The 27,888-nt window shown below is 37.0% G+C and overlaps 1 protein-coding gene across 2 annotated transcripts; it reads right to left on the reverse strand.

The window, feature by feature from the left end:
* Nucleotides 1-3,426: 3,426 nt before the first annotated feature.
* Ppwd1 (peptidylprolyl isomerase domain and WD repeat containing 1) lies at nucleotides 3,427-27,781 on the reverse strand. Of its 2 annotated transcripts, XM_051172280.1 has the most exons (11): nucleotides 27,556-27,781; nucleotides 26,355-26,457; nucleotides 23,933-24,033; nucleotides 23,685-23,805; nucleotides 21,044-21,491; nucleotides 18,534-18,724; nucleotides 12,727-12,916; nucleotides 8,194-8,375; nucleotides 6,736-6,817; nucleotides 5,439-5,621; nucleotides 3,427-3,920 (listed from the first exon to the last, which is right to left on the reverse strand). In XM_051172280.1, exons 1-11 carry the CDS (start codon nucleotides 27,743-27,745, stop codon nucleotides 3,777-3,779), a joined length of 1,935 nt encoding a protein of 644 aa, XP_051028237.1. In that variant the 5' UTR covers nucleotides 27,746-27,781; the 3' UTR covers nucleotides 3,427-3,776. The 2 variants fall into 2 exon arrangements, with proteins under 2 accessions (XP_051028237.1, XP_051028238.1); XM_051172281.1 differs by lacking the exon at nucleotides 27,556-27,781 and having other exon boundaries at nucleotides 23,685-23,707; nucleotides 24,008-24,033; nucleotides 26,355-26,406.
* Between the last annotated feature and the right edge of the window lie 107 nt (nucleotides 27,782-27,888).

Consider the following 27,888-nt stretch of genomic DNA (forward strand, 5'->3'; position numbering starts at 1 on the left):
TGAAGCTGTACTGGGGTATCAGGATTGCTTTACTTTCACATGCAGCATAACACCACTAATGCTGGGGACTATAAAGTACAGAAAATTAGTTTTTTCTACAGTTTTATTGTAACTCTTCTAAAGCTTTCTGCATAATGCACAGTGAGAATGAAATACTGTCTAAGTGGGCCTTATCATTAAACCAATACTAACCTAAGAACAATTAAACTGTGAAAGTTGTTTGGTCTTCACTCACAAGAACCATTTCCAGAACTGGGCCTAGGTTTATTTCCTAGGTCAGAGCCCTAAATTAGTCCTTTAGTTGTTCAACACATTTACTTAGGCTACATAATACTGCATCCTTTGTTGGTAAAGTGTCATAAGTCGCATCAGAAACCATCACTTTTATATGAACACACAGAGACCGAATAGAAAACTGCCTGTACCTTGGGAAAGGTTATTCAAACAGTGGGGAATGCTAATTTCTTTAACATGGTTCCCAAGTTGAGTGCTTTTATTTGAGAATAAGAAGGATCAACGCTCTTCAGGACAAAGTCTCGGTTAAAAGAACATACTAAAGGAAAAAAACAAGTTTACATTTATTATGGCAGTGTTGTGAATAAAACTTTTGTGTTCTTTACAGTTTATTTGTAAAATATACTCATTATGGAAGCATGATTTCTTACATTTAAATAGCTAGATTTCTTGTTAGTAATGCTCTTCTTCAGGATGAAGTTGAGAGTTGTATCTTACTGCAATTGTTACAAAGACAGTGATGGCTGACAATAGGATGTGATTTTTAGGTGGCACTGTTCTGGTTCAGTTTTTTCAAATGTACTTAATTTTTTTTTTTTGTTTAGGCAACAGCACTAAAAAAAGCCCATCAAATATTATGGGCAATATGTAAATAAAAATATAATATTTTGTCCTTTGTTTTTCAAGAAAGTAACTGGTCATGCTGTTACAAGTAGTTTGTGTGCACATGTAATACTTTGTAGTTAAATTATTTAATATTTGACTGATTTTAGTAACTGTGAAAAATAAAGATGTTGCATTTGCTTGTGAGACCTTGAACTGTTTTCTGGTAGGTAACTGAAAATGTGTTGACACTAAGATGTGAACTTGATTTTCTTGTAAATTATGAAGTTTATTATTATTTCACTAATTTTGTTAAACTTTGTAATTCATATTCTGAAATATAACTAAACATAATTTAAAAGTTGTACATAAATCTGACTGTAATACAGATATACTGTAGTGTTTCTGTGTGGTTCTTTCTCTTGGGTGGGCTCAGTGTATATGTACATCCTTTGATTCATCATTTGTTAAGATTGTACTAGTTTCTTCTGGGAAATGTCAAACTTTAAGAATCAGCAGATGTTTTAAGTACAATATATTAGGATTTGCCTGAGTTCCTATATTACATCTAATTATTATTGAATGAATCATGTAAAGCATGTATGTCAAGTGTATAGCCCTGGCCTGTAATTCAGAAATGATTTATAGCCACCAGAAGCCATTATTTGCACTTACATATACGATCAGTATAGAAAGCAATAAAAGTGTAAGTTGTAAGGAATCCTGTTATCCTAAAAGCTGCTTGTTAATAAACTGTGACTCTAGCGTCATCCTAGTTAACAGCTTAAGCCATTATTAGAACTGGGCATAGTTCAATAGTAAAAACACTTGTCTAGCATGTTTGAAGTCCTAGGTTTGATCCCTAGCACAGGAAAAGAGAAAAACTTCATTATTTTTGCTATTTCTAAAAGAATCTGAAACAAAGAAGAATGTAGAATGACTTAGCTATCACATTTGAGATAGAGTTTATTTGATAATGCAAAGGTTTAGAAATAAGTTATTCTGCATATAGGTCACATTTAAACAAAAGGTAGAAGGAACTGTCTTGAAGGGAAAGCTAAATTTTGCAATAAACAAAAGTGACTTTTTTTTTTTTTTTTTTTGAGATTTTCAAAGGTTAAAACAATGTTAATTTAAATTTAATCTTGCTTCACAGGAGAACAAAGAACATTTAACCATTTACATGGTCTATTACATGTCATTGTATTTACAGTGGCTTGATGGGCTGCAGAGGTGGCTCAGTGGTAGAGAGCATGCTTATTAACAATACCCTAGATTCCATCACCATCATCACCACCAAGAAAAGGGGTTGGCGGGGTCGACTTGAAAAACTTATAAAAACATAATGCTTACATAACAGTAGAAAAGCTCTTATTTTACAGAATGGTAACAGAGAAGACTGATGTGTACCTGTAAACTTCCAGAAAAGAATACAGGAGAAAACAGACAAAGTGCGAGACCCTGTACTGATAATGGCTAGGGATGAAACTCAGGTGGTTGGAGTAGCTACAGTATGCACAGGGGTCCAGGTTCAAGCTTTACGAGTGCTGGGTATCATGGTATATGCCTGTGATCCTAGCACTTGGTACTCCTAGCTACATAGGGACTTTGAGGCCAGCCTGGGATACAGGACTTCCTACTTCAAATAAAACCATAAAAAACCAAAATTCACTAGTTCCCCGTGGCTCTTCTCTTAAAGCGAAATACTTGAATGTTGGGGAACGAGGCATTATTATCACTTGATGGCAGTATTACCAAAAATTTGCAGTATGGCTTTATAAGCCTTTAGAAAAAGGGTAAGTGTAACCCCTAGAGTTAAGAAATAAGATGAATGTAACAATGCCCTTAATGGGGGAAGCACAAATTCTTTTTAAAAGGAAAGCTCATTTGTAAGGCACAATTAGATACACTTTTAAATGCTGTGGGCTTCATTTCTGTAATAAAGGAAGTGATGCTACTGATCAGTGTTAGGAGGCTCAAGGCAGCTCTGCCGGGATGGCCTCTAAGTCTCTGAAGGAGGCTGTCTGGAAGCCAGTAATGGCAAAGGGAGGTGAAGAATAGTATCAGTAAAAGACTTTAAACTCATTTTACTGTTGTAATTTATTTGTTTTCAGGCATTTGTAGTCCAGGCTGGCCTTGAACTTAGTATCCTGCCTATACCTCTCATGTGCTGGGATTACAGGCACATGCCACTGCACTCAGTTTACTGCTCCACTTCTCTGTTGAGAATATCTACTGTTAGGTACTAAACTTTGCTTACCATTCTCCTCCCAGCCCCTGAGACGGGTTTTTCTGTGTGACTTTGGGTGTCCAGGATTCACTTTGTAGACCAGGCTGGCCTCAAACTCGCATTGATCCACCTGCCTGCTTCCTGAGTGCTGGGATTAAAGGTGTGCGCCACCACGCCTGGCTACCATTTATTAATCTTGATGGTATACTTAAGATTGAATTAAGATGTAACTTGATAGAAGAAAGACCACTCAGTTACATTAGGAAAAGCAAATGAAAATAGGGAAAATTTCATTAAAAAGATATTTAAGTAGTCATTTCACACTTTCATTTGAAAGGCTATTTTATAATATTAAGGAATGTAATACCTTTTATTTATTTATTTTGTTTTTAAGGATCACTAAACCTATAAGGGCATGTTTTGGAAATATGTACCAATACATTATTTAATACTGAATTTGAGTTGTAATAAGGGAACTTACCTACAAGGAATGTTATTTCCCTGAATTTAGCACATGTCAATTTGTCTCACCCCCAGGATTAGAAATATTCCAAGAAAAATCAAAAGTAGTTTTAAAAAATGGCCTTTAACTAAAATACAAAAATACAGTTTTGTATCTTTTAAAACATGATTTACATACTTAGCAGTATTAAACTCCCAAATGTGAAACAGTCCTTCGTTATAGTGAGTCTCCTTTACAAAGCACACTTTACTTGACAGTGATATTTATGATGCTGACATCCTCGTAAGGCTTGTCTGTTTTGGGATTGACTTTAACATTGGAAATCCTCTGTACAACCTCCATTCCTTTGGTCACTCGTCCAAACACGGTGTGCTTATTATCAAGCCAAGGCTGTATTGGAGAACAAATGGAAAATTTTGGTAAACCCTATTTTATGAAATCATATCCACTAAATGAACAAACAAATGAGAATTTAAATTTTACTTAATTTTATTATATATTTAAAATATAGTGCAATACTTTTTAAACAACGAATGCTCAAGTTTTTAAAAGTTATTTCTAGTTTATATGGGAAAGGTAAAAAGCCTTTAGTTTTTCCTTGGTATCCCTGGGGGATTAGTCAGTCCACCATAACACATAGAAAGATGCTACGGTCCCTTGTATAAAATGGCACAGAGCTTAGAACACCCAGCATAAATGCTGCCCTATGGGTTAATAGTATTGTTTAGGAATTATTGACAAGAAAAAGGCAGACACTGTTTTTCCTTTTGAATTTGAGTCTGGATGCTCAAATCTCTAGATGAGGAAACAATATAAAAATTTTAATTAAATATCTTTATTATGTAGGCCCCAGGGAGTTGGAAGATATCTAACCCATGGTAAGTTGCTTTGGATGGCTTGACTCCAAATGTTTTCTAAAGGAATCTCACAGGAAGAAGACAGACTATCGAGAACGGGGAACATTGTATTTCCTACTATACAGACTATCGAGAACGGGGAACATTGTATTTCCTACTATACAGACTATCGAGTATCGAGACGGGCTAAGCAGCTACTTCGGCATGATGTGGAAGTTGCGTGGTGGCTCTGCTCCTTTATCGAGTCAAACGCTTCCTCCCCATTGCTGAGAGCTGGGAACACTGACGCTGAGAGTCCGGAGAATGCCGCAGTAGACTGTGAGCCTGGCAGATCCTCACAGAGCCTTCTTTATTATTTGGTACATAATTTTGCTTACAATGCATACGTTCTGCTTTTGGAGAACTATATACAAATAGAGCCAGGTAACCTTACACTGAGTCTCACCAATCTATACTGCAGCTGTTAGTCTGGGTGTAGTAAGGTCTCAGCCACAGAATTCCTTCCTAGAAGCAACTAATCATGACTCACCAGATACAAGAAATTGTGAAGAATGTATTTTAAAATTGAGAAGTGAAACACTTAATTTCTCTAATCAAAGAATGAAGCTAGCATGGCATCACACCTCCGACACCAGCACTTGACAGGCTGAGGCCAAGATAGGAGAACTGTAGGTTAAAGGCCAGCTTGGGCTACATATAAGACATTGTCTTAAAATAAGTCAATAGCAATTAAAAAAAAAAAAAAAAAAAAGCAAAGAATGAGAAAATTGGCCAGGAGAGGTGAAATAATTTGCTGTAGGTCGTATAAAATTAGTAGTGGCAGACCAGAAACTCACGTATCCTGAACGGGGAACATTGTATTTCCTACTATACAGAAATATTGTTCCTAAACTCACTTGTTACTTAGTTTAAATTTTCATCCCCAAGTACTTTTCATTTTTCTGGACAGATACAGTAGTACAGAGAACAGAATAATACAGAGCCCCTATTAAACTCAGATTTTTAGACTATACATTATGATTAGCCCTCATTCATAGTGTGCTGCACTCACCGTTGGTACTACCGTTATGAAAAACTGTGATCCGTTTGTATTTGATCCAGCATTGGCCATGCTGAGTGTGTACGGTCTGTCATGTCGTAATGTTGAGTGAAATTCATCTTCAAATTCTCCTCCCCATATGCTTTCTCCTCCCATACCAGTGCCTGTTGGATCTCCTGTCTGAATCATGAATCCCTGTTAACAGAAAAGACAAAAATACATCATGTTTATATATGTAATCCGTGTGTGTGATTGCAGTTTTGTATCTCTTTGTCAAGAGAGCTTTGTAGTCAGTGAAATCTTCCAAATTTCTTAAATCACAGCATCATTAGATTAAACCCATAGTAAGTCTGGATGTTTTATTTCCATTGCTGAATTACTACTTACTTAGTGATTGAAACAAAAATGCAAATTTCTATGTGCATGCATTATCCTTCCTAATTGTCCACAGAAGATTTCAGGATTTATATAGTATCTTGTGTCTTAGACGTGTTGCTCTCTAATCTTCCCTTTCCTCAAATCCCCTGGATTTCCTAGAGGACCATTTCCCTCACTTCATCAGAACTTTAGTATCTTGGTTTTTTCCTTTTCCCATTTCTGACCTATCAATAACCAATCACTCTGTGCAAAGCTGCACAAAATTCTGCAACCAGGCTTCCTCGTGTTAGGTTCCCAGAGGCTGCCTGTCGTTACAGCTCTTCTGTTTCCTGGCCCTCTACCTCATCTAGCTCCTAGGTTAATAGATATCCCGTGACACGTTCTTCCACCCTTTCTTCAGCTGCGGACGAAGTGCTGCAGTGTTGTTTCTAAAAAGGTAGTCATGCCTTTTCCTGGCCTTGACGAAGCATTCATGACCATCCACTCTTTTGGCTGCCACCATCCATTTCTACCTTACCTTTTTTTTAAAAAAAAAAAAAAAATAAAGATCATTTATTATGCACACAAGGTTCTGCCTGCATGTGTGCCTGCCTGCCAGAAGAGGGCAGCAGATCACGTTATAGATGGTTGTGAGCCACCATGTGGTTGCTGGGAATTAAACTCAGGAGCTCTGGAAGAGCAGCTGGTGCTCTTAACCTCTGAGCCATCTCTCCAGCCCTCCTGCCTTATCTTCTAATAAAGTGGTATATGTTAAAGAAGGACGAGGGGAGGGGAAGGGGGGTAAGAGGGAGGGAGGGTGGGATGGGAAGAGACAAGGGAGGTGATTATGACTGTGTAAAGTGAATAAATTTTTAAACAAGGATTCACAAGTCTTAAGCTCTTGTTATATAATAACAATTTGTTTAAAGCACATGACATTTGTGTAACTTACCTTAATTATACGATGAAATGTATGCCCATTGTAATAACCATTTCTGCTGTGAACACAGAAGTTTTCCACAGTCTTGGGACACCTATTATATATTAAAAATATGAAATTACTATTTTTTTGGAAGTTCCATTTTTCTAATGTTCGCAAGGTCGTCTTAACACTTCAAAATAGTTTATCATAATCTGATCACAGGACAAATGACAGTGGGAAGGGCAGGTAAATACTGGTGTTTTTTTCTTTTTTTAAACTGGTGTATTCTTATATTACACTTTAAATGACTGCTTCTTTTGATGATAGTGGTACTTTAAGGTCGATGTAGCAGTTTAAAATCCCAAAAATAAAACCTCAATACACACACTCACATACACACACACTCCTGGCCTGGCCTGGTGGCACACACCATTAATTCCTGTACATGGGAAGCAGAGGCAGGCAGATCTCTGAGTTTGAGGCCAGGTTGGTCTACAGAATGAGTTCTAGGACAGCCAGGCCTGTCATACAGAGAAACCCTGTCTCAAAAACAAAAAAGACACACATACACATGGTTATATTTATTTCTGGGAAAAGTAGTTTTCTTATAAAAACAATGTTATATAGTTTAGTGATTCCTGCACCTATTCATGGAAATGGCGTCTTAAATTGAATCAACTTTAAGTGACAATCATTCACTAAGAATTTAAAATGTTTAGTTATTACTAATCTGTTACTAATGTAATGATATTATTTCACAATTTTTTCATCATCACACAATACCTCTCAGAATTGAAGCTAGAGGGCATCAAAAGAATCTTGCTTCAAGTATTAAGGCGGCAGGTTAAAGATGCATACGTACCAAGCAGTTAACAGGGAATGCTACGGTTCTTATATCCAAAATAACTACTTTTGGTTGAAAATATAAAAGACAATATCCCTTTTAGATCAAGGAAAGTCAATTTTACAAATATTTTAACTGTCCAGAATACTTTTCAACTGTAGAAAGAATTTATAAAGTCCATATGTTTTTCATTAGAATTCACTTTTAAAATTATAATAGGTGTCTAACAGACACCAGAAAAGAAAGATTATTATCCTAAACTGAAGGATTTGGTTTGGGAGGAAAGTCGCCTACTGACCTTGCTGGATGTTCAGTTATTGGTAGGTAACAGTAGTACACATTTGCATGTCTTTACAGTTTACCTCCAGCACTTTTCTGTTGGTATGGTGCTGGATACCTCTGCATGTTCAAGAACTATCCTGTTACTGACACCACTTTCATATACAGCATATTTTTGTCCTCATAATAGGCTTACATTAAAATTTATCTTTTTCTCTATCAGAACTTATGTATCAGAATGCTAAGTATTAGACGTTTTATCCAAACAAATAATTCAAAATCTGTGAAAATAACAAATGGAAGTTATACTCCAAATAAATACACTGAGATTGGAATTTGTGTAAGACAACAAAAACTATACGTACTCAACAGGAAAAAGTTTGGTGTGAATGTCTCCCATGCTCGTATGGACAATGGCACTGTCTGACACTCGCTTTGGACCTTCAGCTTGAGTGGCTGCCATGACTTCTTCTTTAGAAGGTTTCTCGTTAAAAACATCTCGGTCAGAATCTGCACTTTTTGTATCTTCTGGTTCTCGTTTGGTAAACTCAAGAAAGAAAATGTGAATGGATGAATTTTAAAACGTATCTGGTAAAAATTTATAAAATTTTACTTTTTAGAGACAGTAAGAATTCATAACAGACCTGGGTTAACCTCAGAAATCAGGAAAGTAAAAAAGGACGATATGCTAGAGAGGGGACTAGTAGTACACAGGTGATATGATGTGGGAAATGGAAGATGAGGAGGGGAGCTTTTCCTGGGGAGAGGGAGACAATAACAATACGGATGTTTGAAAAGGTCACAAGTGCCTTTTTTATTTACTCAAAAATGCATAACATACACGCACGCACGCACGCACGCACGCACGCACGCACGCACGCACGCAATACAATTTGGGCTGACAGTGTACCTAGCCCCAAGAACCATAGATAACAAAAAAGATCTCAGTACCACAAATGAATTGTGGGTCACTGGAGCTCAAGAAACCCCACAAGCAACGCAGGTTATTGCCACTGCTAATGGCTGCCTCTCAGCAGCTGAATGTAGGAGGACCTTGCTGAAGGCTTCATGCGCTTTGGACACAGGACTGAGGATCTGAGTTGGTTCTCACCTGTAAGCATCCACCCTAAGCTTTCACAGTACTGGAAGGAGGGAAGCAGCCAATAGTCCTACCTAGCTGTGACATGATCTACAGCAATGGTCAGAATGGTATGATACCCCTAGTGGCACTCATACCTTGGAGGTAACCAACAGCTGTCTAATAGGACTTCAGGCCCATACAATCATGTCTGGTATGGAAACCCAACTTCCTGAGGTAGGAGGGTCATGGATCTTACAGGAGAACCTTATACCATCATTTTACTAAAACAGCATAATTTCTTTTTCTTTTCTTTTTTTAGATTTATTTATTATTATGTATACAGTGCTCTGCCTGCATGTACACCTGCAGGCCAGAAGAGGGCATCAGATCACATTATAGGTGGTTATGAGTCACCATGTGGTTGCTGGGAATTGAACTCAGGACCTCTGGAAGAGCAGTCAGTGCTCTTAACCTCTGAGCCATCTCTCCAGCCAACAGCATAATTTCTAATTGCATTCTAAAGCCTATCCTTATATCCACAGATAAGTAAAGCTGTCATTCCTTATAAAAGAAACTTGCAACAGGTAGAAACTTACAGAAGCCCACAATGCAGACAGCAAGTGATGGTGTAGTGCCCAGCTCCAATGGATACATCTATTACATAACTCTTCTACCTAAGGGTTAGTAAATGTCATGGAAGAGGAGCAGCGGGCAGGAAGACTGTAAGAACGTGTGGACCAGGAAATCTGCCATAAGATTGTGTTTCCCAGAAATGGTAGGGAAGCATCACCCATGACACATTGACAGCATGGCAGCCTAAACAATACTTAAATAAGTATAGCGCCAATAGACATGCTAACATGGAATGGGAAGTCTCTCATGTCCCCACCCTTAAGGAATTGCAGGCAACTAAGGAATATTGGAAACAAAAGAAATAGTTTTCTCCAGAGATTAATCCTCTAATTGGTTACCCCATAGCAATTAGCTCTGAAATCATATACATGCAAGTAACACTAAAAGGACTGAGCAAACTGTATTTACATATTTGTGCATATATGACATATGTGTAATATTCTATATATTTGTAACAATAACAAGGAGACCATCCTTGAGAGGGAATACGGAAGGGAGTAACTGGAAGGTTTGGAAAGAGGAAAGAGAAAGGAGAAAATTATGTAATTATATTTTAATTGAAAAAAAAAAGCAATCTACATTATAGGGCCCATTTTCTAACATAAGAAGGTAAGGCAGTGCAATTATTTTCATATTTATATATTATCCAAATGAAGTAACACTGTAAACATGCATGATTTCAAATGGGATATAATTTCCTTTGGGTTAAATTTGTCTTGTTTACACATATAACATGGTAACCTGTATTTGTGATAATTCTTTAGTTTTGTAGTCATAGCCAGCAATGTATTACTCACTTTTCACAAGCATACTGCCTGCATATGAAATCCATTTCTCCCATTTATTAATTATGTGACCTAGACGAAGTGAATTTTTTCATTTCCTCACTAATAGGGATACTAAAACTGTGAGACCTAAATACCCCCATCCCCCAAAACAGTTTCAAATACTTTTACAAGGTGACATACATTCTTAGGAGTAATATAAATAGAATCCAGTCCTACATAGGGAGAAGAGTCAAAGATGGATCAGTAAAGGGTTTTTAACCACACTCCTATCCAGAGTCCCACATGATCTTCCTAAACGCGTAAATCTCAGAGTTCTTTGGGTATAAGGAGAACAGAGGAGACCGGAAAGATGGTTCAGCGGGTCAGAGCACTGGCTTCTCTTTCAGGGGACCCAGCTTCAATTGCCAGCACCCACTTGGTAGCTCACAACTGTCCATAACTCAATTTCCAGTGGATCCGACTCCCTCACAGAGATATCCATGTAGGCCAAACACCAAATGTACTTAAAAGTTAAAAAAAAAAAAAAAAGATTTATTAAAAAAAAAAAAGAAAACTGAGAAAAAGCTTTTAGATAGGAGAACTCTGGCCTTCTCAAGGCTGTTACTTGCTCCGAGTAAGTGGAAATCCTGAACCCTAACCCAGCTCTACCTTATGTAAAAAGATAGAGCTAGCATTCCAGTTCCTGGTTTTCCTAATTCCATGGAAAAACAAAACAAAACAAAAAAACAGATTAGAATGTTTTCACCTTAACATCTTTCTTAGCTTTCAAAGGAAATAAGCACCATACTTACAGATTTATAAAATGCTTAAAAAAATCTTGGTTTAGTCCATATATGAACTAATAATATACTTTTATTTCTGTTGGATTTAAAACAAGGAATATAAAGTTCATAAATATGTTACTATCTTAGCATTCCTTAAAGATACAGACATGATACACTGAAAAATTATTTAGAATTATATATATATAAATTATATAAAAATTATAGATATATATAAAAATAAATATATTTATATATATAAAAATTATATAGATGGAACTTTTGAATAAAAAACTCTACTCCTCAAACCTTAAACTGAGCATGACTACTTCCACCATCTAACATGACCTGAGGAAAGAAAGGCAAATAATAACTTAAGAAGTAAAATTTTTAATGAAATAGATGAAAGCATTAGTGCCTGCAGTTTTATTATATATCAAGAATTATCTTTGATAATTTTAACTTCATTAGTAGCTAAATTATAGGTCAAGAGAAGATCCAACTATTTTCATTTAGTATAAAATCATGAGGTTTTAGTTATGACTCTGAATGTTCTAAGTAAAATTCTTATGTTAAAGAATTTATCTGTGTTAGGTTAAAAGCTTGGCTGGGGTAGGGAAACTGCTATTTCATACATTTATCAATCGTGTTAGCGTGAGCTCATCACAGATGCTTGCAATTCATATAGACATCAGATGAATGAATGCACACGTAATGAGGCAGTCATTTGACTAAGTTATTTTATGCACTTAATAGTGAAGCCACAGCACTCCATATTTATTGATATTAAATACCTGGAGGAAGAAAACGGTGTCCCACTTCTTCCAACACAGATATTGATTTATCCCCCAAAAGCATGCTGCATATAAAGGAGGTGGCAGGAAAGAACAAGGAGGTGCATACATCACAGTATTGATGGTAAAAGATTTTCAAATTGACACTTTATGTAGAATCAGAATGTGTGACTAGAAGGAAGAATAGCTAAAAATAGTTTTAAAATAACAGTCAATTATTTCAAATAGAATAAATTTGATCTCATCAGCACAGTAAATAAATAAAAACCAAAGAAGGCTGATGTCAGTTACAGACAACTGAGGAGTTGTGTTTAGGTCCGAAGAAGTTGATGCTACAACAGAGGTCTCTGTACCTTACGTGCCCGGATGGGTATTACTGTTCGTGAGCAGTTTAAAAGATGGCTTCTAGCCCAGTCTTAGTGCTCTCCTCCCAGTGCTGGGGACTGATCATATAAATGTATATATGTACATACATGTCTAAAGAGAAATAAAATGTCTAAGTTCTGGGAAATATGTTCAAGTGGAAAGTTGAAAAACCAAACATTTAAAAATCCACAACAAAAACTATTATAAACATAATTATGAACATAATTATTAGTTTCCTATCATCTCAGCACAGTGACAGAACTACATGGGAAAACTTTAGACATAGTGGGAAAGAATGCAGAGATAGTTAGAAATCAATTCCTAGTTTAACATTGTACAATGTTAATGTTGTTGGCTGGAGTTTTAGTTGTTTAGAAAGTTTCGTATCATCACTAATATTCTCTAAGAAAATAAGACTCCTAACAAGGCTGGAAAAAACACTAATATAACGGGCATCTCCAAGAACATCACATACCATATAAAATCGATTCTTCTTGAAAGATGTACAGACTATTGTTGGGTCGGCTTGAATATTCTGAAGAACAGGGTTTTCCGAAGCTTTCATCTCTATAGTGGTTGCAGCTCGATGCTTTTTGGCGATTCCCTGAAACAAAGCCAGTTGCATCACTCTAATATTTTCTTGCTTGCCTAAGATCCGTACACACCTGAAAATACACAAAATACATAACAATAGAATTCTAGAATTAAATTGATTTGCAGCCTCAAAAACTAGAATTTGGACCTTGATTACCCACAGAAAAACCAGGTAGGCCTGCACAGTCGAGTGCTTTTGATGGGATCCAGAGGGCAAACTGGCTAGCTAGACTACACAAATCGGTAAGCTCTGGGATCCCTCAGTAACATCATTTTACACCAACTTCTGACCACATGCATATACATACAGACACAACCGTACAAATACATAGGTACTATACAAACATGCAAGGGAAAAGGATCCAGAAAGCTTGACACATGAGAATTAAACATCAGCTCTCCTGGATTAGGGTTTGGTTCAGTGTATAACGGCACTTGATGACAAGCCAGACGACTTGAGTTCCATCTGCAAGATGTCCATATTAGAATAGGTGAACTGGGTCTAGTAAGTTGTCGTCTTGACTTTCACACATGCTCTGCGACATGTGGTGCCCCACCCCCAAATACATAAACACATGTAAAATATTTTTAAGACAGATGGGAATAGTGGTGTATGACTTTAATCCCAGCACTCGGAGGCAGAGAGGTGGATCTCTGTGAGTTCAAGAATAGCCTGGTATATAGGGAAGGCTAAGACGAATCTTGTCTTTAAATAAAAAGTTTTGTTTTTTAATTCAATTATTTTCTATATCCAAAGGACTAGTAAAAGATATTTAAAAATATCATTCAACCCAATCACTCCCAAAGTATTTTAAGTTGGTAGGTACTATTGGGTTCAAAAAAACCCAATCATCAAGAAAACAAAAAGCTAGAGAGTGGAAGAAAATATTAGCAGAAGATGTATCTGATTAGGAACCATTATATATCACATACAAAGAATTCTTACAAAATAATCCCAACAAAAACCAAGCAAGTAAAACTGCTTCAAAGACCTTAGCAAATACCTTACCAAAGAAGACATCAAATGACAAATAAGTACATGAAAGATGTTCTACATCATACACCACACAGAAACACAAACAAGAAATTACAACATATTAGAAAAGCCCAAACCTAGGACGTTGATGGATACCAAATGTCTGGAGCAACAAGAATTACTGTTCAGTGTTGGTGGGAAGGCAAAGGGTAACTAGCACTTGGGAAAACAGAATGTAGTGTTACCATATGATCCAGCAATTCAGCTCCAAAGGAGATGAAAATCTATACACACAGAGAGAACCCGCTGTAAATGAAGTTTAGAGCAGCTTTATTTACTACGAATGTCACAACCTGGAAGAAACCATGATGTCCCTTAGTAGCTCACTGAACAGACAATTAAATTATGCATACAGACGATGGGATAGTATTTAGTTTAAAAAAAATGAGCTGTCAAAATATAGAAGGATGTAGAAGAATTTCAACTGTTATTATTAACTGAAAGGAACCAATATGAAAAGGCTATATGTTGAGTGACTAACATTACATAATACTCCAGAGCAGAAAAACTGGGAGAGAAGACAAACATTACTAGTGAGCTGAGCATGGTGACTCAAGCCTGTATGAAATCCTAGCACTAAGGCTGAAGCAGAAGGATTGCTCTGAGTTCAAGGCCAACTTGGACCACCCAGTTCCAATACTGAGCTACAATGTAAGACCCTGCCTTTAAAAACAAACAAACAAAGAAACAAAGCCCCATTCTCACCAATGGACAAGTCATCAAGACAGAAACTAAACAGAGAAATAATGAAACTAACTGATATTTTGCATCAAATGGACCTAACAGATACCTACAAAACATTCCATCCAAACAAAAAAAAGAATATAACCTTCTTTTCAGCACCTCATGGAACATTCTCCAAAATTGACCATACAGTCCATCACAAAACAAGCCTCAACCAATACAAGAAAATTCAAAAAAGCCCTCATATTTTATCATGGATTAAAGCTGGAACTCAACAACAGAAACAACAAAAAGCCTACAAACTCATGGAAGCTGAACAATTCTTTACTCAATGGCCACTGGGTTAGGAAAGAAATGAAGAAATTAAAGACTTTCTAGAATTAAATAAAAATGAAGGCACAATAGGCCCAAACTTATGGGACACAATGAAAGCAGTGCAAAGAGGAAAGTTCATAGCACTCAGTGCCTTCATAAAAAAATTGGAGGGGGAAAAAAAAGAAAGAAAGAAAGAAAGAAAGAAAGTAAGAAAGAAAGAAAAGAAATTGGAGAGATCTCATACTAGTGACATAAAAGCAAATCTGAAAGTTCTAGAACAAAATAAAGCAAACACACCCAAGGGGAGTAGAGGGCAAGAAATATTCAAACATAGGGCTGAAATCAATAAATCAGAAACAAGACAACAATACAAAGAATTAACAAAACCAAGAGCTGGTTCTTTTAGAAAATCAACAATACAGACAAACCCTTAGCCAAAGTAACTAAAAGCGAGAGAGAAAGTATCCATTTTAACAAAATTGGAAATGAAAAAGGGGACATAACAACAGATACTAAGGAAATACAAAGTTACTTTAAAAACCTGTACTCTACAAAATTGGGAAATATAAACAAAATGGGTGATTACTTTATAGATATCCCTTAGCAAAGTTAAATCAAGATGTGGTAGACAATTTAAAGAGGCCTATACCACCTAAGGAAATAGAAGCAGTCATTAAAAGTCTCCCAAAAAGCCCTGGTCCAGATTAATTTAGTACAGAATTTACAATACTTTCAAAGAAGAGTTAATACCAATACTCCTCAAACTATTCCACAAAATAGAAACAGAAGGAACATTGCCAAACCCATTCTATGAGGCCACAGCTACCTGATACCTAAACCACACAAAGACTCCACAAAGAAAGAGAATTTCAGACCAATTTCCCTTATGAACATGGATGTAAAAATACTCAATAAAATACTTGCAGACAGATTTCAAGAACACATCAAATACATCATTCACCATGATCAAGTAGGCTTCAACTCAGCCTCATTTCAATATATAAAAATCCACCAATGTAATCCCCCACATAAAGAAACCACATTAGATACTGGAAAAGCCTTTGACAATAACACCCCTTATGTTAAATCTTGGAGAGATCAGGGATACATGGCGCATACCTAAACACAACAAAGCAATATACTACAAGCAGATAGCCAACATCAAATTAAACGGAGAGAAAGTTACCCCAAAAATTATACCAAGGAACTCCTACAACTGATAAACACCTTCAGCAAAATGGCTGGCTACAAAATTAACTTTAAAAAAGCCAGTAGCCCTCTTTTATACAAGCGATAAATGGGCTGAAAAAGAAATTAGGGATACAATATCCTTCACAATAGCTACAAATAATATAAAATTTCTTAGTATAACTCTAACCAAGCAAGTGAAAGACCTGTGTGACAAGAACTTCAAGTCTCTGAAGAAAACATATCGAAGAAGATATCAGAAGATGAAAAGATCTCCCATGTTCATGGAATAGTAGGGTTAACATAGTAAAAATGGCCATCTTACCAAAGGTAATGTACAGAGTCAATGCAAATCCCATCAAAATTCCAACATAATTCTTTACAGACCTGAAAAAAAGCAATTCTCAAATTCATATGGAAAAATAAAAAACTTTGGGTAGCTAAAACAATCCTGTAAAATAAAAGAACTTTTGGAGGAATCACCATCAGTGATTTTAAGCTGTATAGAGCAAGAGTAATAAAAACTGCATGGTATTGGCACACAGACAGACAGATCAATTGATGGAATTGGATTGAAGATCCAGAAATAAACCCACATACCTATCGACATTTGAGTTTGGACAAAGAAGCCAAAATCATACAATGGAAAAAAAGAAAGCATCTTGAACAAATGGTGCTGGTCTTACTAGATGTCTGCATGTAGAAGAATGCAAATAGATCCGTATCTATCACCCTGCACAAAACACAAGTCCAAGTGATTACAGACCTCGACATAAAACCAGATACACTAAATCTAATAGAAGAGAAAGTGGGAAAGAGCCTTGAACTCATTGGCACAGGAGACTACTTCCCGAACAGAACGCCAACAGCCCAGCACAAAGATCAACAATTAATAAATGGTACCTCATGAGGCTGAAGAGCTTCTGTAGGGCAAAGGACAATGTCAATAGGACAAAACGATAGCCTACAGAATGGGAAAAGATCTTCGCCAACCCTACATCTGCAGAGAGCTAATATCCAAAATATATAAAGAACTCAAGAAATTAGACACCAACAAACCAAATAACCCAATTAGAAAATGGGGTACAGAACAAAACAGAATTCTCAACAGAGGAATCTCTAATGGCCGAGAAACACTTAAAGAAAGGTTCAATGCCCTTAGTCATCAGGGAAACGCAAATCAAAATGACTCTGAGATTCCATCTGATGCCCATCAGACTGGCTAAGGTCACAAACTCAATGACAACACATACTGGCGAGCATGTGGAGAAATGGGAACACTCCTCCATTGCTGGTGGGAGTGCAAACATGTACAACCTCTTTGGAAATCAATATGGCACCATTCTCAAGACCCAGCTATACCACTCATGGGCAAATACCCAAAAGATGCTCCACCACACAAGGACACTTGTTCAACTATGTTCATAGCACCATTATTCCTAATATACTGAAACTGGAAACAACCTAGATGTCTCTCAGCCAAAGAATGGATAAAGAAACTGCGATACATTTACACAATGGAATATTACTCAGCCATTCAAAACAAGGATATCATGAAATTTGTAGGCAAATGAATGGGACCAGAAAATATCCTGAGTGAAGTAACCCAGACTCAGAAAGATATGTGATTTTCCTTGCCATTATTCCACAAACAATATAGCACCACATTTATTTAGATAACCTTTATGATAGGAATTATGAATATTCTAAACATGATTTAAGTATAGGAGCATATGCATTTTAAATGAGGGCCTACTTGAGTATCCACAGAGTTTGGAATCCATAAAGTATCCTGGTACAACTTCATGCATACCAAAGGTTGAGGGTAAAGTTTTAACTTTTTCCTATTATTTAAATCTTTTACAAACTTTCAATGTTTTATATTACTAGGAACTACAGGATAAATCTATTTATATGTAGGAATGTACAGCACAAAGCTTTTCTGAAAATAATCTATAAGTGCTTTTCTTTACACACAGTTACAATATCTTATTGTAGATACTCTGAACTAACACCAAATGGGCTATTTGCACAAAAGACTTACTGTGGTTTTATGCATTTTAGCCCTGCCTTTATGTCTAGCAGGATGTGATGCTGAATTCTGTGGTTAAAATATTTGGCAACATTTAACACAAGACTGGCTCATTTAAATCAATAAGCAAAACACAGACTGAAACTTGTTTTTTAAAAAAAAAAAGAAGAAAAACTCACCCACCCCCAAACTTTGAAACTATGCATATTTTCTTTCCATTTATTTTATAAACATGAGTGGAAAGTTTTTACTTAAGATTATAAACAACTGAGAGACCACAGAAAAATCCAGTCAAAACATTTGGTTAAGTTTAGGTTTTTGGGACCTTTCCATTTTCTTTGGAACAAACAAAACTCTCATTGTTTCCCTGATGGAGAAAATGATCCTCAATTACTGCATTTAAAATATATATATAAATCATGTTAAAGCTTACCGATTTGTTTCTACATTTATTACTTTAATGCCCAGCATTGTTCCATATAGCACGAAGTGTCCGGTTTCATCAAAGACGATGTTAATTAATCTTACAGCCTCCACTTTCTCCAGCTCTCGTTCTACAGCCATTCGCCGGCCAAATTCCATGTCTGGTAGCTGTTGCCTCATCTGCTGTAGTTCAGTAAACATCTAGGAAATAAGCTAAGCATTAGCAAAATAACTACACATATATGTATATTTATATATATGCTCACACATACATATTAAGACAAGAGCACTGACTAGAAACAGAAGACACTGAGGGTCAATAAGAATTTGCATATAGCCCAGCCTGGCCCACACTCACTGTGTCGCCCAAACCAGTCTCAAACAGAACAACATACAAAAAAAAAAAAGTTGTATTTCAGGGGTATAACTTACTTGTAGGTTAAATGTTTAAAGTTCTGGGTGTGATCCCTGTCACTATCCGCCCCCTTCAAAAAAACAAAAAACAAAAAACAAAAACAAAAACCCCTATACTAATGGCAACTGATTTTTCTAACCTAGGAAACAAACACACTAAGCCAGTTGGTTTATATAACTAGTGCTTCCTTTATAAAAATGATATGCCTGCTCTTTAGAAGTCTCAGAGTAGCACTTTCAATGAAATATAATGCAAGTCACATAAGCAATTAAAATTTTTAGTAGGTACATTATGCAAAGTAAAAAACAGTTGGAATTTATTTTATTCAAGCTAATGTACACAAAATATTACCATTTCTATAAGTTAATAAAACAAAAAATGTTTATATATTACTGCTTTGGAGTCTTAAATGTATTTTGGTGCATTTGTAGTTGGTCTAGATACAACAAAGAATCAAATTACATGGCAGCTGGACCTGCCAGTCTATACTTGTAGTCCCAACATTTGGGAAGATGAGATAGAACAGTCTAGGCTATACAGGAAGTTCCAGGCCAGCATGGATGGCAGAGTGAACCCCCTCCCCCGCCAAACAAAGTCAGTCATATGAATAGTAGCAATTCATGTTTAGGCAGTGCAGCTAAACTTAGCCTGTGAAATCCTGTGTAAGATTCATGAAAAGAACATATGGCAAACACTAAATTTTGTTGAATAACTTTTTTTAAAAGGTGTTTATGTATGTGTGTGTGTGTGTGTGTGTGTGTGTAGATGTACATGTATTTGTGAGTGTCTGCAGAGGCCAAAAGAGAATGTAAGATCTCCTTGAGCTGGAGTTACAGGTAGTTGTGAACTGGCTAGCACGGGTCCTGAACTGGATCCTGTGCAGGAACAGTAAGGCACTCTTGATCACTGATCTCTCCAGCCCCCCTGTTGAGTAATTGTTATTTTGTTAAATCAAAATTATGACATCAGAAATGGTTTCAAATTATTTTGATATTAGCAGTTATGATTGGTATTAGATAAATGTGTTTAGAAAACCACTTTTTATGGGTGCCCTTTATAGTTTAAAATTTTGGTTTATGTTTGATATTTACTGCACAATTTTCAAGATAGGGGCTACGTCATAAATACTTTGTGTTAGTACTCAAGCCTTAAAGAAGATAGGATTTTCTTATTCAGCATTTCAGGCATGTAGGACATCAAACAGAATTCAATGCTCACTCTATTATAGACAATAAGCTAGACTTACATCCCATTTATTTATATATTTGCTTCCTGTTTAGTTTAACTTTTTCTAGATGAGGAAATAAAAATATACAAAACTACAAAACCAAAAGGTATGTTAAGAGTTGGAGTCATGAACACAGATCATGACTTACAGATCAGCATCCTTATCTTTCGTTACCACTCATGTATGTGCCCAGAATTGCCTAGAATGCTGGACTACAAGATGCAGCTCTATGGACAGCCATCTATCCACCCACATACATGCATTTTGTTAAGTAGCCAACTTGGTAAGCAGCTCCACAGGTTCTTTTTACAATAAGCATGGCCTCTGTGATCGCAATGCACTGACCCATGCCACGGTCCTGTGCATTCCAGTTAATAAATACTAAAAGAGAAAACTTCACATTCAACTTCTTTTACGCTAGGACTAGTTAGTCGTTTTAAGTCATTCCAGTTTTTCCACTCATGCTAGGGCAGCCATCTCCACAACCTGAAGAAGAGCGCCCCTGTGGAACGTCGAACCTGTTATTAGTACTTTCTGTATGTACAGTTATACTTATGTTTCGTACTGCAAATTGGTTTAGCTGATACGTGGCTCTCTTCTGCGGAACTCTCATGCTGAATCTCAGCTTCTGTCACAGCTTCAGTCCTAGTTTCCTCTCGATACGTTAGTCCTATCACCTCAACACACACTGAATGGTGAGTCTCACATAATCCATGTAAAGAACGGCATCAATGTAAGACTAAAGACAACTGAGTAGTGTCTTTAGTGTGCTAAGAAAAAATAACCATCGATACAATCTATGCATAAAAATATCTTTTATGAAATAGCAAAACATAAAGACTATTAGAAAAATAAAATCTAATTTAATTGTACTTACACTTAATGACTCATCAAAGACCCTCATGAGTTTTCCAGTTAAAAACCTGAAAATTCTAACTTTTCTGTCTGATCCAATGGTTGCTATTTTCTTCCCATCAGGTGAAAAGCATATGCTGGTTGGATACGCCTTACACTTGGCAAATTCATATAAGTCTGTGTCTGTTTTATACTCCCATTTCACATTTTTAGGGAATTTATATTCATGTGGAGGTCCAGTCCAGTACTCAATCATTCCGGATTTGTCAGAAGACACCACTGCTTTGTAAACTGGGTTCAGTCTTATTTGAGTGAGAGGTGACACATGCAGTTTGTCAAAAATATGAAGTGGCTGGTTATCTCCTCGACCATCATAAATGAAAATTTTTCCTGTACTCTTCTCAGAAGCAGCAACTGAGGATATGGCATCTCCTGGGCAATATAGCCACTCACATTGTCCAGGGAAATAGCTAAAGCAGTAAAAAGTTGGGGGAGAAAAAGAAAGGTCAATAGCACAAGCATCCCTCCCCAGCCCGTCACCAAATCAAAATGTCTGGTCAAGCACAGTGAGGAAAGAATCAGAACAGCCACTAAGTTCTGTTTGTTCTTTTTAACAATGCTAGGGATAGAACCCAGGGCCCTTTGTATATGTGCGCCCTACCTTTGAGTTAGACCCCAGTCTGTAATTTCCTCTTTCTAATCACAAGAGGAAAATCGCATCCTTATTCCCATTGTGTAGATAGGAAGCTTAATCATTTCTGGGCTTTAAGGTATTCTGAGGCATTGGGTGTCTGTAAAACTGTTTATATGCATACGTTTTTAATGGGTTAGCCATGTAATGGCATATTTTATAAATCCATGCTTGAGACTTTTATAATCAAAATAATTAGGTTCTGACTAGGCTCAAAAGAAAACTATTGTCTTATCTTGATATTAAGCCGTAGCACTGAATCTGTTATATGATGAACAATGTGCAAACAGAGCATCCACATATGAAAGTTATAATATGTGTTGTCTCCTGCAGAGTAGTCTTGTTTTTTTGAGACAGGGTTTCTGTGTAGCCTTGGCTGCCCTGGATTTGCTTTGTAGATCAGGATCAGGCTGGCTTCAAACTCACAGCGATCTGCCCGCCTCTGCCTCCCAAGTGCTGGGATTAAAGGTGTGCACCACCATGCTAGGCTCAAAGTAGTCATTTTTTCTTAAAGACTTATTTATTATGTATACAGTGTTTTGCCTATATGTACATCTGAACACCAGAAGAGGGCACCAGATATCATTACAGATGGTTGTTAGCCATGTGTTTTCTGGGAATTGAACTCAGGACCTTTGGAAGAGCAGCTAGTGCTTTTAACCTGTCAGCTATCTCTCCAGCCACAAAGTAGTAATTTTTGTTACAATGTTATACCAACCACTACGGTGTTGAAATCTTCATTTAGAATTTCTAACAGTTCCTGAATATAAAGGCTTTTTTGAGTACTCTCAAACAGCTAATATTCAGTTACTTGTTATCTTTTTTATTTTTTATTTTTTTTAGTTATTTGTTATTTTAAAAATAGCATATGTCTGGGGAAGCAAACTGGGACATAAAAGAGAAGTTAAGTAGTGGTATTAGTAGCCAAAAAAAGAAAAAAGAAAGAAATTAACTAAACAGAATAACACTGGTTTTCTTTTGTGGCTCATAAAATCTGATTTTAAAATAAACTACAAAATTTAGATTTGAATTATAAGAAATTATGCAGTTCACAGTAGGACTTTCTAGATAGAGTGGGGACCTAATCTGATAGGCCAATGGCCTACTGTGAAGAAAAGAGGTACCCTGCACTACTTCCTGTCTGCTTTAACCAAGGGAGGAAATGGTAAGAAGTAGGAAGAGCCCTCATATGAAATGAATCTGCTGGTATCCAAGGCTCGAGAGCCGTAGGGGTAAAAGCTTGTTTTTTAAAGTTGCCTACCTTAAAGCAAGTTCCCAAACATTCTGATAATGGTATAACCTTTAAGCTGATATGTACTTAGATATGTATATTTTTATTATGTTATCTTTTAAAAAGTACAAGTCTTATTACTGTGTTATCCACCACAGTATGAACATCAGCATTACTATACTCTGAAGTTTAAAACCACCAGCAAATTCTAAAGTTACCTATAAACCATATAAGCCATGAGCTTGTGTGTTAGAAGTAAGTACACTATAGCAAGGAAGTCATTCTAACTCTCAGGAGTCAGGTATGATGGGTCCTCATCAATTTACTAAGTGGTGTTAGCTGGACACGATGAACTTTTGTTGTGATACGGTTTGAAAAATTGAAGCCTGGCAGTGGTAGCACACACCTTTAATGCCAGCACTAAGGAAGCAGAGGCAGGCGGATCTCTGAGTTTGGGGATGGCCTGGTCTACAGAGCAAGTTCCAGGACAGCCAGGGCTACGCAGAGAAACGGTCTCAAAAAAACAAATACAATGTGTTAATGAGAAAAACCAGAGCAGAGGCCTCCAAACAACACAAGGATGTTCCCCGAGTTTCCCATGTGAGGCCCCAAATAGTGAGACAATTTATTCTGTTCAAAAGTTACCAGGGATGTGGGAGACTTTTGCTTACAGTCCCTCTGCTGAGTTGACTATACATCCATCCATAGCTACATATAATGCATGCTTTATAGAGAACTCACCCAAGCTTCAGCATGTTGATCATGTCAAAGTTCACTACATCAAACACCTTCATTGCTTTATCGTCACCCACAGAACAGAACAATGCTCCCTCACAGCTAACTGCAATACTCTCAATGATTCCTATTTTAAAAAATAAAATTAAAACATTCTAGTAAGTACAAATAAAAGAAATATGCACCACTCAAAGGAAAACATCACAATATTTTAAAGGAAAGTTTAATTAGTATAAAAATTATGAAATTCTTACCAAGGTGACTACGAAAATGTTTAACAAACTCAATTCCTTCTTCTATTTTTTTCCAAAACTTAACATGTCCATCATGACTGGCAGTGATAATAAAATCTGTCCTGTATACATAAAAAATTTCAAGTTAACTTCCAGAACAGATCTCTCAGTAATTTTAAGCTAAACATTGACTGACAGTATTTACTACTTTAATAATAGGCTTTTTTGTTTTTAAAGACACGTTCTCACTATACAGTGTAAGCTACTTTCATACCAGGTGTAGTTTATAGCAGTCTTGGATTGGTGACTCTCCTGCCTGCCTGCTCTTTTGTGCTGCGTTGGTAGGAGTATGCGACCACATCTAGTTTAGAGTTCTGTTGCTTCGACTTCTGTCTTTACATTTTCCTTTACACAGACCATTGTAGGAGTAAGAGCCACTAGTATTAACACCAAGAGGTAGGTTCAGAATCCAACAAGGATTTATCATTAAATAAATAAGTAATGAGTTGGGCCTGGTGGTGTAAACCTGCAGTTCTAGCTACTCAGGAGGCTGAGGCAGGAAGGCTGTTTAAGCGATAGAGGGGGGCAAAGCCAGCGTGCACAAATTAACAAGGGAGGGTCTGTCTCAAAACAAGAACCAAGAAATCTCTGTTGGAATCATTACACTTTGGTATTTCTTATCGCTAAAATTACCTTAAAGGCAGTCTGTTAAAGAGAAAATTCTAGTTTTCAGAAGATTATAAAGACCTAGGCTGCCAGGCATGGTGGCGCACACCTTTAATCCCAGCACTCAGGAGGCAGAGGGAGGCAGATCTCTGTGAGTCCGAGAATAGCCTGGTTTACAAAGTGAGTCCAACACAGCCAGGTCTACAAGAAAAACCTTGTCTTGAAAAACAAAACAAAACAAAACAAACAACAACAAAAAAACCCCAAACAAAGACCTAAACTACTTTCAATACAGAAGAGCCCAACATAAATTTCTTTTGTATCTTATTCAATATATTTTGAGAATTTTAAGAATCAAAAAGTTTTAAATAATATTTTTCCTACCACACAGATAAAAACTGAAACCACTTATTGAGGACAGTGAATATACATTAAGTATTTTGCACTAAACTAAAATTGACTAGTTATACTAGTAAACTAAAATTGACTAGTTATACTAGTTAACTTTGACAACTAAATGTATTCACACTACACTGCATCCGTAACTGGTGAATGGCTTTAGATTCACTTAACCACAAACACACACACACACACACACACAAACACACACACACAACTCTTTGTTAGAAAAGCAATGCTAGTACCTGTAAGTTGTTTTAAACAAACATTAACAAGTTTGCATTGTATTTGGTCACAATTATCCTATTCTTAGACTATGAAGAGACTCACATCTGAAAAGCAGTTCATTTTAAGAGACTGAGCGCAGACTATCTGAAGTATTCCATCCAGTTTTGATAATCACTGTCAATACCCGCTAAGCCTGAACTGTAACTCATCCAAATTTCCCCACTAGCCTTCTGCTCTCTCTGTACCTTTTTTTTCTTCTTTTTAAAGATGTTCATCTCAGTACAGCCAAAATGCTCCTTTTAAAAATACAAATGTGCCAGGCGCGGTGGCGTGTGCCTGTAATCCGAGCACTCGGGAGGCAGACAGATCTGTTAGTTCAAAGCCAACCTAGTCTACAAAGGTAGTCCAGGACAGCTAAGGCTACATCGAGAAAACTTGTCTTAAACAAACAAACAAAAAATCCAAAAAGCATAATAAACAAACAAATAAATAAATGTTATTCTTGTTCATGGGTTCAAAATCCAGATAAAGAAAAGAAATCTAGAACTTAGCAGTTTATTTGCGTTCTTTAGCTTCTCTGCCACTTAGCCTTTCTGTTCCAGCTTCCTCACCCATAAAATGAATATTTTATGACTCTTAAAGCTATTCTTAAGATAAATGAGATAATTAATGAAATACACCTCAAAGAGTATCTAGATATATTATGAGTTAAAAACCAGGGGAACATTATTAATATTATTATCATTCTTTGAATTTTCCTATTTACTGCCCTCCACCATGCCCAGGGCTGGGATTAATGGCATGCCCCATACCCCACCACCATCTGGCTCCTATTTACTTTGAAGGTCCTCTGATAATTCCAGGAGATCTGAGTTACCATCATCTTCTCTACAAACACCGAAGAGACCAACTTATTACTACTCCTAACTTAATACACTTCGTTCTTTAGGAAACCATAACCATTATTGATTTTTATCACCAAATAGACATACACATACTAAGATGGCAGTTTATTAAGGTATAACTCCAGTTCTGAGAGAGATCTGAAGCCCTCTTTTGGCTTCTGTAGGAAGCAGGCACACACATGGCGCAGAGACATGCAAAACACACACATAGGATTAAAATAATAAAAAAAGTGTAATACACTTACTTGGTGCACACCACATGTGTGATAACATCTCTGTGCATGTAACTGCGCTCATACATGGATGCACTAGGAAGATTATCAAGATAGACTCTTTCGAATTCTAGAACTGGGAGAGGGCGGTAAAAATTATTTTCAATGAATGAAATTAACATCGTTGTTTAGAATCTTCTAAATTTTTGTATTCTCTTGTAACATTTTATGGGATACAAAAAAAAAATTCAGTATTTGTTAAGCCAGTTATAAATTTTAAAATTTCAGAAGTTACTCTGACAGATTCCCAGGGATTATATACTGTTTCAAAGACTGTATGTCTGTGCCAGATTCCAAGTATGTACAGATAGACAATGTTCAAAAAGCACTTCTCCCTCAACCTAGATGGCTATCGGTTAAGAAGCTAGCACGGTTAAAAGACAACGTATTCCAGAGAGAGATACTGCATATGTGAGCAGGTGTGTAGAGGAAGGAACACATGCAAAGGGCCAAGGTAGGGTTTTGAGAATTGGGAGATGAGCTAGGGTTGTAAAGAGAGACAAAAAGATTTATAATCCATTCTGGGGAGTTTGGGCTTTGTTCTGAAAACGAAAAGGTTTTAAGTAGTGGTTTCACAGTCAGAATTGAGCGTAACACACACACACACACACACACACACACGTCTAAGACATTTAGGAAAAAGTTCCTAGAAATAAAAACCCTTCAAAACAGTAAGATTTATCTCTTTGCCAACCTTTAAATAAGGTGGTTATTCCACGTTAGTGGCAAATATTTTGTCTCGAGTATGGCTTCAAATCTAGCAAACTTAAGTAACTTTCCTTGGGCTTGAAAACTCATTAGTAAAGGAGTCAGGGTTGAAAATTTACGTGTGGCGCATGTTTTAAATTTCATATCATTTTTCACTTTTCAAGCATGCTAAATCGGAATCAGGAATTCGTACTTCCCATGGCAGCTATGAGGCCAATGAAAGCCCCCAAACACAAACATCCAGGCAAGTACTAGTGACATGTATGGTAACTAGGCTGGGACCAACATGCTTTGCAAAACATGTTATATTAAGACCAATTTACTCTCTGGGGAGGAAAAAGAAGTTAAAGCCCGTCCGTTCTAAGCGCACAGACCCACAGTCTCGCTCCCGCTTGCACGCTTGAAATCAACCCTCCCACGCCCCCAAAGCAGCCTTCGAGCTTGATCTCCGGCTCTCCGCGGCTACCTTTCCTCTTCTTGGCCAGGGTTGCCTCCACCGGTAAAGGCCCAACCCAGCGCTGTTCATTCTCGTCATCATTTTCTTCTCTTCCCGCCACTGCTAGTTCTCGCTCGCTGGGCTCCGTTTTTTCTGGTTCCTCTGGGTCCCGGCGCCTTCTTCTTCTCAGCTGCGAATCGTTACCACTCTCGGCCGCCATGTTGCCAGAGGCGTCAGAAGAGACGCGACTACCCAGTGACCCCTCCCAGCTCCCGTCCCCATCCCCGCCCCCGTAATTCAGGAGCCGCGGCGCAGCCTTTTGCTGTCAGAGGCCGAGAGCGGTTCCTGATTGGCTAGAGTGGG

This window comes from Acomys russatus, chromosome 30 (assembly GCF_903995435.1).
Source record: "Acomys russatus chromosome 30, mAcoRus1.1, whole genome shotgun sequence".
NCBI classification, from domain to species: Eukaryota; Metazoa; Chordata; class Mammalia; order Rodentia; family Muridae; genus Acomys; species Acomys russatus.